Below are 16,747 nucleotides of genomic sequence, written 5' to 3'. Positions count from 1 at the left end.
GTCTCGAGTAACCTTCTAGACTCATTGTCACGAATTTGTCGTGGAAGCGCTGGGGTTATTAAAGCCAATATCAACTGTAAGAGTTTACTTGCGATATAAATTACAAATATCGGTTTTCGTCCAAGTAGTGTTGGATATTTGACACTGAGCCGTTATGAAATGATAATCGTATCCTTACAGTTTGTGTGGAAGGCTGCTTCTTGCCAACCAACGACGCATCAGACATTACATTAAGCACCTTCTTTCAAATGAATTTGCTTATTTCAATGAATACTTAGTAGTGGTGAGTGAGTGAGTATGGTTTTACGCCGCTTATAGCAATATTCCAGCAAATGGGCTTCACACCTTGTGCCTATGTGGGGAATCGAACCTAGTTCTTCAGCGTGACGAGCGAACGCTTTACCCACTAGGCTCCCCCACCGCTGCTGGTATTGGTGAAGACATGGAGAGAGCACTGGGTATAGGGTTTAGTTTGACAACGACTCTGGTATGTCAGTCAGTGCCAGATGAGGATAACATGAATGACGTCAGAAGGACCTAGCCAATCAAACCCATGCCCTCGTCACATCGTAGCTTGTGTTACAGAAGTGATACTTGAGGCGAAGCACGATGGGATGGTGTGGGGGTGTGGGTGTGGGTGTGGGGGTGGGTGGGGGTGGGGGGGTGGATGGGGGGCGGGGGTTGTGTGTGTGTGTGTGGGGGGGGGGGGGGTGTGTAAACTAGGGTACATGTTGTTTCCCTGCCTGGCGCTCGGTATTACAGAGATACACCTTCTTCTCACTTAGTATAATGTGTCTGCGTGGGGTATCCATTTCAGACTGCGGGATCGTATTTCAGTAGGCTAGTACCATTCAACCGACATTGAGTCGCACGCACGCACGCACGCACACACACACACACACACACACGTCGCTATTTAAGTGCAATAATCTTGAGCACAATCTTAATCTCCTTGTCACCTCAACATTTTGTTTACTCCAGCCTCGCCACGTGTGTCATGTACGTACATACAATGTAAACATCCCTACACTACTCGTATTAATGGCAACACAGAGAAGTCTTTGATGTGCATTAAGAATTGTTGGATAGGCATTTCCTAGAAGTTGACGGATGACAAAGTAGAGAAGAAATTTAAGATGGGGAGAGATATTTATATAGGTTCTGCCTGTTTATCAATCCCCTTTCACTGGACCAAGTGGAAATAAATTTTTAAGGATTAAAAAACATTTAAGAGTTACAACTCTGTGTTATACTGTAATAGCGACGTTTCGGTTTAGATCCTTATACCTTATAAGCAAGGCTGACGAATGAACTTAAGAGAATACATATGGTGGGTGGAGGATTCACAGTAACAACAGTTATCATTCGTCAGAGGGATTAGTGAGTGAGTGAGTTTGGTTTATATATAATTAACGCCGCTTTTAGCACTATTCCAGCAATATCACGGCGGGGTCAGAGGGATTAACATGAGTGGGTTAACTAGTGGCAACAGAAGGAAAATATAGTACTCGTGCTTTAACTATAATAGTTCAGGGCAAAACTATACTGTATTACACTAGTCATGGGGGTAGAGCAAAAATGTTTCTTAAAATATGAAGTTTTTATCCATAAATGTTTTGTCTACTTAGGTATGTATAAGTTAGAAGAACGTGAATACATGACACTTTAATGGATAACTTCTTTTTATTCTTTGTCCAAAGTAATATGTACGTCGTTAGTATTGTGATTACACTATGTAGGTGTACATTACGCCCGTGTCGGGGAGCGCTGTGGTGGTATGTTCATCCTGTGTCCACTTGATACTTTAACAGACCTAGGCGTATGTAAACATATTGGTCTACTTTCAAGGGGTATTTCAGTCTGTATTACGGGTTCAATAGATGTGCGTGGCGGTAGGGTAGCCTGGTGGTTAAACCGTCCGCTCGTCACGCCGAAGGTCTGGGTTCGATTCCCAATATCGGTTTGATATTGCAGGGGTATTGCTCACACACTCACTCACTCACTCACTCACTCACTCACTCACTCACTCAAACTCACTCACTCACTCACTCACTCACTCACTCACTCACTCAGGGGGATGTTTGTTTAGTTACTGATATAAACCGAGGAGCGAAAGAAACTATAGTTGATTTTATCATGTTTGATTTTCAATTTAAACAATCTTAAGTTAGCGATATTATTTCCAAAATATATTTACTGCACTGACGCAAAGTCAACACTCAAAGAAAATTGCTACATGTTTTTTCGATTTTAAACTTTCTCAATTATGTTTTTTATAACATCTTATCTTTAAAAACAGTAATAAATTATTTATATTCGGCACAACATTTCAAACATCGAAGGGTTCATGTGGTTGCAATTTCTTTCTTCGTCCAGGAACCAATCTATTCTTACACCAAATTACCCAGCCACGTATTACTTTTTACAAACTCTTGCGGGAATCAGCGATCTTATCTTACAATTTTCAGACACACAAAACAAACTCAAGAATTACACGTTTCCACGACAACATTCATCTCCCGATCTTTCCATTGCTGTATCAAACTGCTGCACCCCACCGTTTAAGAACCCTGTAAGCTCCGTGCCTGCCTGTTGTTACTTCCTTCAAACCTGACGGGGTTTGTTTTTCTAACTATCTATTTGTGACAGTTTGTGACAATATCCTGAACTTGTTGTTCAGTACGACGTGTTATTATTACACTTATTGGTGACAGGGTTATTTCTAGAAAACAAACGTGCTGAATACTTTTGCTCACGCGTTCCGAGATTGTACCGTCGAGAACAAAACAATAAGTGTTCGAAGCGCCAGTAAAATGTAGTTGAGTTTCTGAAGACACGTAAATTCCCCAGCTTCCTGTCAAACAACATCTAAACAATCACGTGGTTTGTGATTGTGTCGAAGCAAACTGTCCGAATCTGCCCCAAATTTGTTTGTGTCTCCAAATCACGTTTTGCTTGTTTTTTAGTGTGTATCTAAAACATGTAATGTTTTTTTACTCACTTAATAATCACGTCAGGGCTAATTCACTTTTATTCAAGGGTCAAGGTCTAGTGACCCCTGAAGATCTGGGTTAGGATTAGGAGATAAACATGATGTGTAGTCAATGTAGAGCTAGGTTACCTGTAGATTTAACAACGCTAAATTGAATTTGGAACCGATCGCGCAGTGTGAGGTTTGAAATGTTAAATTTGAATTAAATTTGATCTACAGGCAACCTAGCTCTACATTGAAAACACAGTATGTTTATCTCCATTCTACCATGACTAGATAAAATGCGAACTCTTTGGTGTTAGAAAATATATTGAGTGAAGCGGCATTGGTTGAGTCCATTGTTTTGAGCGGGTTGTCGATCTGAATTACGGAATCACCGACAACAGCCTGTAAACAAAATATGGCGCTGTATATACTCAAGCAGTTTACACCGTAATTCTTCATTCGGACATATTTCAGGCATTGAAAGTATATAAGCACGGCAACTTGGTAAACTATCATGAGGTGGGCACACCTAGAGAAAACAAAACAAGCTTTGCAAGGCTTTCGTTCTACACCGCGCGTTACCATTATGACGTCATATCGCTCATTGTGACGCAAACGATATGACGTCACGGTCGTATATAGAAAAGCGCTAAATTCAATGAGAGGGGTAGAAATATATTCATGGTAGAATAGGTCTTCAACAACCCGTGCTTGCCGTGAAAGGCGACTATGCTTGTCGTAAGAGGCGACAAACGGGATCGGGTGGTCAGGCTCCCTTATTTGGTTGATACATGGCATCGTAACCCAATTGCCTGGATCGATGCTCATGATGTCAATCACTGGATTGACTAGTCCAGACTCGATTATTTACTGACCGCCGTCATAAAGCTTGGATATTGCTGAGTGCGGCGTTAAACAACAAACAAACAACACAAAAAATCAAGGGTTACTACTTATACTAACAGCATCATGAATAATGTAAAAATAAAGATTATTAACCTCGGGCTAACTTTACAAAGTGATGGGCATTGGCATAGCCATATTGAAAATCTAACTGCCAAGGTTAGCCCACTGATAAATTGCTTTGGTAGTCTGAAATGTCGTTTGAACAGACACAGTCTACATGCACTCTATTGTTCATTCATATTACCCTTGTTTGATTACTGTGACCATATATGGAATATCTGTACTAAGGGACCATATATGGAATGTCTGTACTAAGGGTCAACAATTGTCCCTAGACATGCTACATCTAGATGCACTCAGGACAATATTGTGGTGCCGTCAGGGGCACGTGTGATATGAAATCATATAACGAAACCGGTCTATCTTCTTTGGCTGAAAGACGGCACTTTCACAAATTATGCATATTTTATAAAATGAAAAGTGGGACAACGCCAAGTTATTTAGGTGATATGGAACCTGTAAAAACCTGGGATCGTCCATATTATGAAACACGTAACACCAACGAATACTATGAGCCTAATTGTCGAACTGAATTATTTAAAAAATCATTTTTACCTTCCACAGTCTCCGCCTGGAATGTACTAGATTCTACTTTGAGAGAAACCGCTTCAGTATCTCAGTTTAAGAAAAATGTATAATTGTAAGACTAGGATGCAGTGATCTGAACGGTCACAAGTTTGAAAGATTTATTTGCGATAATGTTGAATGGTCATGTTGTTCTTTCAATGAAAGTGCTTTGCACTACCTATTTACTTGCCCAAATTATACTGAGATTAGATCTGAAAGCTATTATTATGTCAATGGATATGACCTTCGAACCGTCCTGTTTGGTAACGTAAGCCTGGACAAAGAAATGTCTGTGTGTGATGTTGAGTGTTTGACACAATCTGTGTGTGATGTTGGGGGTTTGACACAATCTGTGTTTGATGTTAAGGGTTTGACACAATCTGTGTGTGATGGTGAGGGTTTGTCACAATCTGTGTGTGGTGTTGAGGTTTGACACAATCTGTGTGTGATGTTGAGGGTTTGACACAATCTGTGTGTGATGTTGAGGGTTTGACACAATCTGTGTGTGATGTTGAGGGTTTGACACAATCTGTGTGTGATGTTGAGGGTTTGACACAATGTGTGTGTGATGTTGAGGGTTTGACATAATCTGTGTGTGATGTTGAGGGTTTGACACAATCTGTGTGTGATGTTGAGGGTTTGACACAATCTGTGTGTGATGTTGAGGGTTGACACAATGTGTGTGTGATGTTGAGGGGTTGACACAATCTGTGTGTGATGTTGAGGGTTGACACAATGTGTGTGTGATGTTGAGGGTTGACACAATCTGTGTGTGATGTTGAGGGTTGACACAATCTGTGTGTGATGTTGAGGGTTGACAAAGGATGTCTGTTCAGAAACAGCACAACATCATGACCGCACGTAGATTTGAGATTACAATCTGTCAACACTACAATTTGACCCCTGCTTTCTTCCTGGCCGTAATGAGTGGTCACTTGCTGGAGTAGAGACCAGCTGATACGTGTCCATGTTCATTAGGAGGCCTGGCCAGCTTAGCGCCGGTGGAAGAAAATCTCCTTGACAACCCACTAGCCGCTCTGTGCCTTACATAACGGTTGATTTGAACGTTTATATGCCCCCATACTCTTACTGCATTGGGAGGCTTCATCGTGTCCCGTCCTTGATTACCTCCCCTAAACTGTCCATTTTAGAAGATTTGAATATGCATTGTCAAAGTTCACTTTCATGTGGGCCAATGTTATGCTTCATTTGGAACTGCACTGTGAATTATGTTCTCAATGCATCCTGCCTGGGGTATATACGTAACTATAAGATAGCTACGCGGTCAATCGCAAAGAACAATGAAGAACGAAGACTGTGTGTTTTTCACGATAAAACATTGTTCTAGTATGACGTCATTTCTGGAGATTCGAACATGCGCTCGCAACTTGAAGACGTCCTATATATGACGACGTTCTTTTTGAGAGGGGAGTGTCTAGCGAGTTGTTCCCCATAAATGTAGCTGGGCAACGCAGATAAACGCGATGGCCGAATAATCGCATCCCAAAGCGGGAGAAATATGACAATCGGTATTGGGCGAAAAGATACAGGTAATCAAAGTAAGGATTGTGAGAATATGCGGGTAATACCCACCTGTGCATAAAATGGACTTGTCCGGCATTGCCGAGGTCGGATTCTATTGAGGGAGTCATCATTATTTAAATACGGGTAGATATTTCTAAAGCTTGTACAATTCATCGTCATCCTAAGCGGCGGTACATACTGTTGATATCTCATATAAGATCTAAACGACGAGTGGGAGTTGTGTATCCCTCATGGTTTATTCTCCCTGTTTTATTGTGTTTTATTGTACGATAAACAACCCCCACATGTCGCTAAGTTCTTAAATATATGTTACTTTTATCAATTGTATCCAGATGTGGTATTTTAAGAGAGTTTGTGTCTCGTAAGCCTCACAAGCCTGGGCTTTGAGTTTACACCAAAATCATGTATTGTTTGGCGTAACTTGCAGAGTGTGACACATAGAATGAATGAATGAATGAATGGGGATGAATGGATGGTGGATAAATAAATAAATAAATAAATAAATATTTTTTTGTCATGGCATTCAAACGCCCATGCATCCCCCTTGCATCCGTCAGTGAAGATGTTGGTCACAGCGCCCATGACCCAAGCTCTGGTAAAACCAGGGCACCTGACACCTCGTGCTCCGTGACCATGGTGACACGTCTAAGTAGCCTTCTTGACCCACGGAAGGACGGATTGGTCACTTCCTCACCCCCGGGTCTCTTTGGAGTCTTGCTGACCGCGGGGCTACATTCATCCCAGAGCCCGTGGGTGAGCGTCAAGTCTTCCCACACAGGAGTCACTATGAACAGCATGAAGTTGGCGTGTGTCCTCGTCTGTCTCACGGTCTGCGTGTTTGGGGGTAAGTCACTTTGTTATAATGTTACCCGGTAACATCTTTTTATTTCATTGTCTTTTATTAATGTTGTTCATAATTGTAGGTTGCGGTGGGTAGCCAAGTTGTAAAGGGTTCGCCCGTCACGCGGGGTGCCGGGTATCGATTCCCTACTTGGGTACAACATGTGAAGCTAGTTCTGATGTCCTCCCCGTGATGCTGCTGGTATAGTGCTGTAACAGGCCCTGCTGTGATTCGCGGCCAAATAAAACAAAATTTTGTCAATTTGTGGAAATTCTGAAACCAAATTTTGTAATTCTGCATACATTTTTGCAAAACATTATGTTTAGTTTTCGTGAATTTGGTAGTTTTGTCCCTGTTTGACTTGTGTCAGGTATTAATAGCTCATTGAAGTGAATCTGGAGATCACTTGTGTAGACATACAGACATGCACCTTCGGTAAGCAATAACACAAAAGTCAACTTCACTTAAAACCGAAATAAATTTCCGTACGTTTAAACCAGCTTTCGTCTCACATGTTAAAGTTCTGTGCAGTAGATAAATGCAAAAATGCGAGTTCTAGACAAAATGCGATTTTCTGCAAGATATCTAAATGTCTGCATCGAGTAGGCTTTCCTACAAAATATTCCGCGACCGCGGAATCGTGGAAAACAGAGGGTATCCTGACCGAGGATTGGTGGGTGGTTTTGTAGTCTCGTGGATAAAACGTTCGTTCGTCAAGCCGAAGCCCTGGGTTCGATTCCCCTCCCATATAATACGTGAGGTCCATGTGCCCACGTCGTTCCTCATGACGACAAGTATATATACAGATAGGAGGCAGTGTTCATACAGTTAAGAAGATTAGGAAGCACAGCAAACTACGGTTATAACGAACTCAAAGAGACCACTAATTTTAGTTCGTAATAACCGTAGTTCGTTATAAACATATTTACAGTATATATACAACAAATGGCCGGGACTAATAAATAAGTTCGTTATATCGGTCAGTTCGTTATAAGCGTGTTCGTTATTAACGTAGTTTACTGTAGATACACTGGAGAAGTGCATGATGATTACAACTAGTACACGATTTGGTGTTCAGTAAACTACGTTTATAACGAACACGCTTATAACGAACTGACCGATAGAACGAACTTATTTTTTAGTCACGGCCATTTGTTGTACATGTTATATATGCTTATAACGAACTATGTTTATTACGAACTGAAATTATTGGTCCCTTTGATTTCGTCATAATCCTAGTTTACTGTACCAACTGGCTGTACATTTGAAAAATGAAAGCAAATGCCATCTGAAGTTTACAATATGTGAAATGCTGAATTTCCTCATTGATAACATCTACGAAACATTTGGGAGTAAGACATTTAGGCTAAAATTAGACATCTCCATGGGCACCTTTCTTTCTGCATATAATTCGGAATGTCTGTTCGGATTGGCAAAGTCAAAAGAAGGAAATTTGGCCAAGAAGTTTAACTTAAGCTTCAGGTTTATCGAAGATCTGATATCGTTCAATAACAATCACATAGCCAATTCCCCTCAAATGATTTACAGGGGCCACGGGTGGCCCAGTCGTCTAAGGCGCCGCGATTCGCTCCAATGATTTACAGGGGCCACGGGTGGCCCAGTCGTCTAAGGCGCCGCGATTCGCTGTGCAGAGTTGCGTCCCTTGGACACGCCAGAAACCTATGATTGTGGGTTCGAATCCTGGTTCGCCCCAATTATGTTTCTAGGTTTGTCAGCACCATACCCGTGCTCGTGGGTTTCACCGAAGTGGTAAACGTCAGAGACCTGCATCACTTCGGGCTTTCCTCCCACACTAAGCTGACACGCCGCGATATAACTGGAATACCGTTAAAAGCGGCGTTAAACCGAACTCACTCACTCACTCCACTGATTTACCCACCTGGACTAGAAACAAAGGCGACAGTCAGAACGCCTCATCTGTTTCATATTTAGATCTATGCATAAAGATTCAGAGTGACAAAACACTCTCCACGCGACTGTGTGACAGGAGGGATGACTTAAACTTCCCCTTCAGGTCGAGCAGCACACCAGCAGCTCCAGCCTTTGGTGTTTACATTTCACGACTTTCTACCAAGATTTCAAAACACATCACACAACTCTCACTCAGAAGTTGTTTGATCAAGGTAACAACATTCAAGGTCTCAGTAAAGCAAGAGAGGACATTTCCAAATTTGACGCATCAGTGTCAAAAATGATGTCCGATACAATTCCTAATTTTGACTTGTACCCTATGTTCCCGTGCTTATTCTGGTGAACAATTGACTTGATCTTGCATGTGTTTGTGACGGGTGCCACCGGTGGGGCAGGATACGCTCACCTTTTGGCGAACACCTGGTATCATGACTGTTTGATAGTGATTCATAAACACATGCTCATGATATAGTCGGAATCGTACAATCGACTCTGCTTTATGCAAAGATTTCTATTGGATATGGAAAGGGTTTTGTCGCTGTTTATAATTACCGTGCAACCTACCCGTCAAAGTGTCTGACGTTGTCCACTTTAGCGTCCGCCCAGTTGTACGACCGCCTGTTCCGGACGTTGATGAAGGGCTACACCAGGGACGTCATGCCCCGCACCTCCGTCAACTCCACCATCAGTGTCAAGTTTAACCTGCAGCTCATACAGGTTCATGAATTGGTGAGTAACACAAGGCTTGTGCCCACAGACATCCGTGGCTAGATGCGCCTCGCTTTAACGTATTGCAGTAGCGGGACCGGTTTAGGATCAACAAGGTAAACCTGTCCTCGTGTTATCAAAAATAACTGCGTTCTTCTCAGTCTGGCTCAACTTCCGGTCTGCTAATAAGGTGCCTCCACTTCCGGTCTACTAAAAGATTGTATTAGATCCATGCATGTAGGATGTTTATTGCTTGATATACTCAAATTTGACTTGGAAAACAAAGAATGACATTGTCAAACTGTTAAGTGGCCTCCCTATTCCCACTTTAAAGGAAGCCATCGAGTGATACCCAAAGACTGGAAGACCTCAAGTAACACGTGACCCAAATATATCACAATGAACTGGGAGTTTTAACTACTATTTAGAAGATAACACGATATTGCAAGCCTCAATTTTATATTAAGCAGTGCATGGAATGACTACCTATATCTAATTATCCTCAGTTAAATTGATGCTGTTTGAAACGCTCGCTCGTCCAGCAGAATACGATTGCCCATATCTTTGCCTCTCAGTCTGTACCTGCATTACCTGTTGCAATGCACTCCACATTTAATGACGTCGTCGCGTTGTTTCCAGAGCGTATCCTTCCAGCTATTGAAGACGGAGGTGTGGTTGACGTTGTCGTGGCAGGACCCGCGCCTGAGATGGGATCCCGCAGAGTTCAACAACGTTCAGAAAATGGCCGTCCCTGCAGGCAAGGTGTGGATCCCTGACATCATGCTGTATAACGGGTAGGTCTTGTAATGGCGTCATAGCGAATCTTAAGTCTAAAGGGTGAAGGCCAAGTCATTCCTCCATTGGCCACATGGCTCATTTAACCACCCGTGTTCCTGTGTTTGATCTAACGCGACTTTCACAAATTAAAGGGGCTTATCGGAATTACTTTATTCATGAACCATGTCATATTGCAATAGAGAAAGACTTTATCCACATACTCCGTCGTTTTTAGGTCTACTTTGTCGACCGCCCACCCTCTGTCACTGACGCGCGCCACTGATACTGACGTCACTGTTTTGTGTGCACAATTTTTTTCGTGTTTCCCCACATGAAACAGAAATACGATGAAACGTGATATTGAAATTGCACCTTTAGTGTGCTTTAGACCTTAAAGATCGTGGGGTTTGGGGTTAAAAAAAGTATTTCGTTTTTCTCTTTAGTGAGTATGGTTTTACGCCGCTTTTAGCAATATTCCAGCACTATCGCTGGTGAACCAAAATGTGTTTCTCGCAATGTACTTTTTACTAAACACTAACCTGGACTGACTATCCCCCAGGGCGTCTGGTATCCGCGCTGCCACAGTCCAAGCGTTGGTCTACAGTGACGGAAGTGTGTTTCTTATCCGACCAGCCACTATCAGGTCGCGCTGCCCCGTCCTCCCAGGAAGTGACCCCACCACATGCACCCTCAAGTTCGGATCCTGGGTTCACAACGGAAATGAACTCGATCTTGATTTCCAAGGGGAGCATAAGGCTGACCTCACTGACTATGTCCCCAACTACGACTTCGACATCGTAAACAACACTGCTGTGCGCAACGTCATCCTCTACGACTGCTGCCCGGAACAGTACATCGACCTCTCCTACAAGCTGACCTTCAGGCCTGCAGCACTGAGGAGGAGAAGGAGGCGATAGACGTCGCCTGCAGCGTCTGCTAACCTGGTATCAAATAGTACTGAAAGCATTCATTTTTGTAGTCATGGAGAATCTGTTATCTACCGTAGAAAGATTCAGATGACACGTTCCCCATTAACAAATACAAGGGAATCACGTGTTCCATGATTTTCAGTACAGGCGCATTACAGTATACATTGTGTACCTTTTAACCTTGTCAATTTAGATAGAACTGAGAGTATAAACAGAATCTTGATACAGCGTTCAACAAAAACTAGGAAAAGGACACTGATTTGATTGTTGAGGGGACTTATATGTGTCTTGCTTGCTTTATTAATCGTAATACAGAATAGTAGGGAAGCATGACTGACAAGCCCATTCCTTCATGCGGGTATTTGCGGCAGGGTTGTCTCGGTGTTGAGCATGTGTCCTTTACATTCATATACGGATAAATAAAAAGGTTAAAACCAAATGGATGTTCTGTTCTCTTAATAGAGCCTATTGCATGTCATAATACACTAACGGAAGGAAGTAAATATGCATCATATAAAGTGGTGTAGATGTTATGTTATTGAAAATAACGTCGTAATATTTGGTCATTCACCTGACCAACGTTTTATCATCACAAATTCCTTGCCAAACCCATACCTGGTAACAGGACGCAGAGCGACACGCCATAAACGAGGCAGTTTGGTATCGATTCCGTAGATGAACCAACCGAATATGGTTGTCTTGTTGATGTGACATCACACGTGGGCGACCTGCCCGTGGCAAGTCATGAATGCTGCCTTGCTGTAGATAACTTCTCTAAAGAGATGAAATTTGTTTCGATGAGCATTAAATTGTCTTACAACTTCGTTTTGCGGCATTCCTGTTTGCAGTATACCCACGGCAGTATGCAGTATACCCACGGCAGTATGCAGTATACCCACGGCAGTATGCAGTATACCCACGGCAGTATGCAGTATACCCACGGCAGTATGCAGTATACCCACGGCAGTATGCAGTATACCCACGGCAGTATGCAGTATACCCACGGCAGTATGCAGTATACCCACGGCAGTATGCAGTATACCCACGGCACGCGTACACGTTGAATTTTGTCAGCAAGCCGTCGCATTGCGTCAGCGTTATTTACGGATAAATATGTTGTTTTTTATGAGCACCCGATAGCTAAACAGTTAATGTATCATGCTCCGAACAAACACGCAAAAATCCAAAGTATGCGCCGTCCATGAACATGCACGTACAAATTGTGAATCACGACCTTAAAGTTTTCAGATGTTTTCATGAATATGTATTGAAAGACGCATTATATAATTTCAGAACAAAATTATTTTTATTGAATGTTATATTAAGCACAAGTACTTCTTTCCGCCTATATATATCATATGCTGTCAGAAACTATGCTGAAGCTGAATAATCGTTCTTCCGACAGACGAGCACTGTTAAAGCGTACCTTACACACCCGTGAAGATCCGGGATAGAATAGGAGCAACCCATGCTTGACGTTAGAGGCGACTAACAGGATCCGGTGGTCAGGCTCGCTGACTTGGTTGATGCATGTCATCGATCCCAATTGCGTGGGTCGATGCTCATGATGTCAAACACTGGATTGTCTGGTCAAGACTCGATTATTTACAGACCGCCGTCATATAGCTGGAATAAACAACAAACAAACAAACCTTACACAGATGGTTATGAACGTTTAACCCCTGTGACAGCAAGCAGTCGGGCAGAGATGTAAATCCCACGAGGTACTAGTATTTATCATAGCCTACATAGCAATGTCAGTTAGTACTTGGTATAATCGCTGCATGATGAACGCTGGTGAAATATCCGACGCTGTTTACGTTATGTCAACCTATCGACGTGCCCCACTTTAGTGAAAACAAACACAGGAAAGCTGACACCTCAAGGCGCATAATAAAAGTGAATCTAGGATTCGAACCCAGAATTAATGGGTATTGGACGCGTATACGTAGCGAATTATTCCACGGAGCCACCAATGTGTGTGACGCGAGACGTGTGGAAATACACTGGGACGGGGGTTTCCATGGTGATAGAGCCTAGCCCTGTGGAGATACCTGGGTAAATCTGGTCCCCCGAAAACTATTCTTATCGTAAGAGTCGGCTCAATTGGATCAGGTCGTCAGGCTCTGTGACTTGGTTGATTGCGTTATGACATCAATCACTGGTTTGTCTGGTCCAGATGGAATAAAGCTGACTGTGGAGTCAAACAACAAACCAACACAATGTGATGACGGCAACATCGACAGAAGTGATCAAAGCGCCTGGAAAATATCCAACTTTGCGTCGTGCTTGTCAAACAGGTCGTGTTCATTTTCAAGAAAGTCGTCTCGTGCATGAGAAACGGCCCGGGCCGTCAGAGCACATTGACACGTGATTCCCTGTAGCCACGTGACCCACCTGTTCGTCATTAGTCAACTCTTCACTACCAGCAGGGAAGCAACTGGTCCGCATAGGTTAGCCCTTCAGAACTGCTTGTATTTTGTCTGGTGTAATGCTTAAATTTAATAATAAATTAGATCCCCCTATTTTTTTAAAACTATGTCCCTATGTAAAGATGCTAATCGACAGGTGGCTGATAACGTAATTATCAAGTCACAACTAGTTGCGACGCATGGGTTAGCGCAAGGTTGACGCAAGGTTTTACGTATGACGTCACGATGATTTCTGTTGCCGCCATGTTGGGCAAAACCGAATACGTAGAGAATTTCACCCGAGTGTATAAAAATTCCGAAGCTTGCCGAGGAGTTTTTCCACTTTTGTCTACGAGTGTTGATATACTAGTATTTGATATCAAAAGACACAAGGGTGAAATTTTATTTATCATCCAACATCAACTTTTTCAATTTCTAGACAGTAATAAGAAGTATCTTAGTGTAAAAAGTACTTCTGACAGCTTCAGCAGCAGAGCCATAAGTGATGTCATTTGATTGTGATATCATAGTAACCAAAGACGTAACAATGGTCTGCAAAGCATTGTGATGCAAGATATCGATTGATCCCGCCCAAGCGGTATCTCCTGTTGGAGCCAGTTTTGGATGATAAATAGAGAATCTAACCCGAGTGTCTTTTGATATCAAATATATCAACACGAGTTGATAAACGTTTGAAAACTCCGAGGCTTGCCGAGGATTTTTTTCCACTTTTATCAACGAGTGTTGATATACATTGATATCAAAAGACACGAGGGTGATATTTTATTTATCATCCAACATCATTCTTCCAACTTTTTCAGTTTGTAGAAAGTAATAAGCAGTGTCTTAAGTGTAAAAAGTACTGCAAACAGTTGTTAGCAGAGCCATTAGTGATGTCATTTGATTGTGACGTCATGGTAGCCAATGACGTCACAATGGTCTGCAAAGCATTGTGATGCAATTTCATTGCAGCGATATCTACAGTGTAGATATCGCTTGATCTCACCCAAGCGATAGAGCGAGAAAGCGATAGAGCGAGAAAACGAGAAAGCGAGAAAACGAGAAAGCGAGAAAGCGATAGAGCAAGAAAGCGATAAAGCGATGTCCCCTCTCGGCCACCATAGAAAACGGCTACTATTGCCTGACAAAAACGGCGCCTTATTTTTTTTTACCTCGGTACAGAAATCAAAGATTGTTTTTGTTTGGGTGTTGTTTAACGCCGCACTCAGCAATATTCCAGCTATGTGACGGCGGTCTGTAAATAATCGAGTCTGGACCAGACAATCCAGTGGTTAACATTACGAACATTGATCCACGCAATTGGGAGAAATACATGAAATCAAATTCGCATGGTCACTTGCAAACACAAATAATTGTGAATTGTTAGAACAAGTTTTCATAAGCCTCAACTCCAATTTACTCGCCGACTCTGTATATATTGTATATTATATTATCACGAAACTGAATAACTGTGGAAGACAATGACAATGTAAATAAAGCACAAATGCTACAACATTACAATAAAGCATTAAATAAAGCATTTTTACTACTACTTAAATCGTGATTGAAAATAGAGGTGCCGTTTTAGCTTGCACCCGGAAGTATGTATTTGTCAATCATTCAAATCGGTGGTTCAACAGAAGTTTTCGTATCAATTTAAGTATTAGTCATTCAGTGTTTTGCTGCAATGTCTTCTTCGTGAGTGTTAGTTGTTCATTTGACACAGTAATGAATCTTTAGACAGTATTAACTTGTTAACTTGTTAAACTGTTGTGGTAATGTTATCAACAGAAAAATCAGAAGTAAAGTGGTAACGCGTGTATCACCGTGTTATGGGTTTCCGGGCGCTGAAGAAACAGTGTGTAGTGTTCAATCTAATCACATGGGCAATTGTAAAACATATCATTCACGAATAAAAGACAAAGTAGACAAAATTTATGGATAACAACCTCTTACGACGTTTCGATATAGATCCTACCGTTGTCAAGCGAGACTGAATGAGGAACACTGTACATAATATATAGTAGACGGAGGATTAACATTGTGACACCCAATCCCCATTAGATGCTTGTTGCAACTACTACATGTGTAGGATCAGCCAGGTTCTGCATTGGGACACCCAATCCCCATTAGATGCTTGTTGCAACTACTACATGTGTAGGATCAGCCAGGTTCTGCATTGGGACACCCAATCCCCATTAGATGCTTGTTGCAACTACTACATGTGTAGGATCAGCCAGGTCCTACATTGTGACACCCAATCCCCATTAGATGCTTGTTGCAACTACTACATGTAAAGGATCAGCCATGTCCTGCATTGTGACACCCAATCCCCATTAGATGCTTGTTGCAACTGAACATGTATAGGATCAGCCAGGTCCTACATTGTGACACTCAATCCCCATTAGATGCTTGTTGCAACTACTACAAGTGTAGGATCAGCCAGGTCCTACATTGTGACACCAGGTCCCTATTAACTGCTTGTTGCAACTACTACATGTGTAGGATCAGCCAGGTTCTGCATTGTGACACCCAATCCCCATTAGATGCTTGTTGCAACTACTACATGTGTAGGATCAGCCAGGTTCTGCATTGGGACACCCAATCCCCATTAGATGCTTGTTGCAACTACTACATGTGTAGGATCAGCCAGGTCCTACATTGTGACACCCAATCCCATTAGATGCTTGTTGCAACTACTACATGTGTAGGATCAGCCAGGTTCTGCATTGTGACACCCAATCCCCATTAGATGCTTGTTGCAACTTCTACATGTAAAGGATCAGCCATGTCCTGCATTGTGACACCCAATCCCCATTAGATGTTTGTTGCGACTACTGCATGTAAAGGATCAGCCACGTCCTGCATTGTGACACCCAATCCCCATTAGATGCTTGTTGCAACTACTACATGTGTAGGATCAGCCAGGTTCTGCATTGTGACACCCAATCCCCATTAGATGCTTGTTGCAACTACTACATGTAAAGGATCAGCCATGTCCTGCATTGTGACACCCAATCCCCATTAGATGCTTGTTGCAACTACTACATGTGTAGGATCAGCCAGGTTCTGCATTGTGACACCCAATCCCCAT

The 16,747-nt window shown here is 42.4% G+C and overlaps 1 protein-coding gene across 1 annotated transcript; it reads left to right on the top strand.

Annotated features, from left to right (window-relative positions):
• The first annotated feature begins 6,808 nt into the window (after positions 1–6,808).
• Positions 6,809–11,701, top strand: LOC139461690 (neuronal acetylcholine receptor subunit alpha-2-like). The gene is made up of 4 exons (XM_071243151.1): positions 6,809–6,899; positions 9,424–9,557; positions 10,176–10,330; positions 10,873–11,701. The coding sequence occupies exons 1-4, from the start codon at positions 6,842–6,844 to the stop codon at positions 11,228–11,230; spliced, it is 705 nt and encodes a 234-aa protein (XP_071099252.1). The 5' UTR covers positions 6,809–6,841; the 3' UTR covers positions 11,231–11,701.
• Positions 11,702–16,747: the final 5,046 nt, after the last annotated feature.

The sequence above is a fragment of the Haliotis cracherodii genome, unplaced genomic scaffold (genome assembly GCF_022045235.1).
Source record: "Haliotis cracherodii isolate W230 unplaced genomic scaffold, xgHalCrac1.p SCAF_15, whole genome shotgun sequence".
Classification (NCBI taxonomy): domain Eukaryota; kingdom Metazoa; phylum Mollusca; class Gastropoda; order Lepetellida; family Haliotidae; genus Haliotis; species Haliotis cracherodii.
Note: the sequence above shows the minus strand (reverse complement) of the source record. Positions and strands in the feature narration are given on the sequence as shown.

Coding starts and splice junctions, on each gene's coding strand:
- LOC139461690 (XM_071243151.1), top strand. CDS start 6,842: ATGAACAGCATGAAGTTGGCGTGTGTCCTCGTCTGTCTCACGGTCTGC. Junction 9,558..10,175: donor TCATACAGGTTCATGAATTG/GTGAGTAACACA, acceptor CGTTGTTTCCAG/AGCGTATCCTTCCAGCTATT. Junction 10,331..10,872: donor GACATCATGCTGTATAACGG/GTAGGTCTTGTA, acceptor ACTATCCCCCAG/GGCGTCTGGTATCCGCGCTG.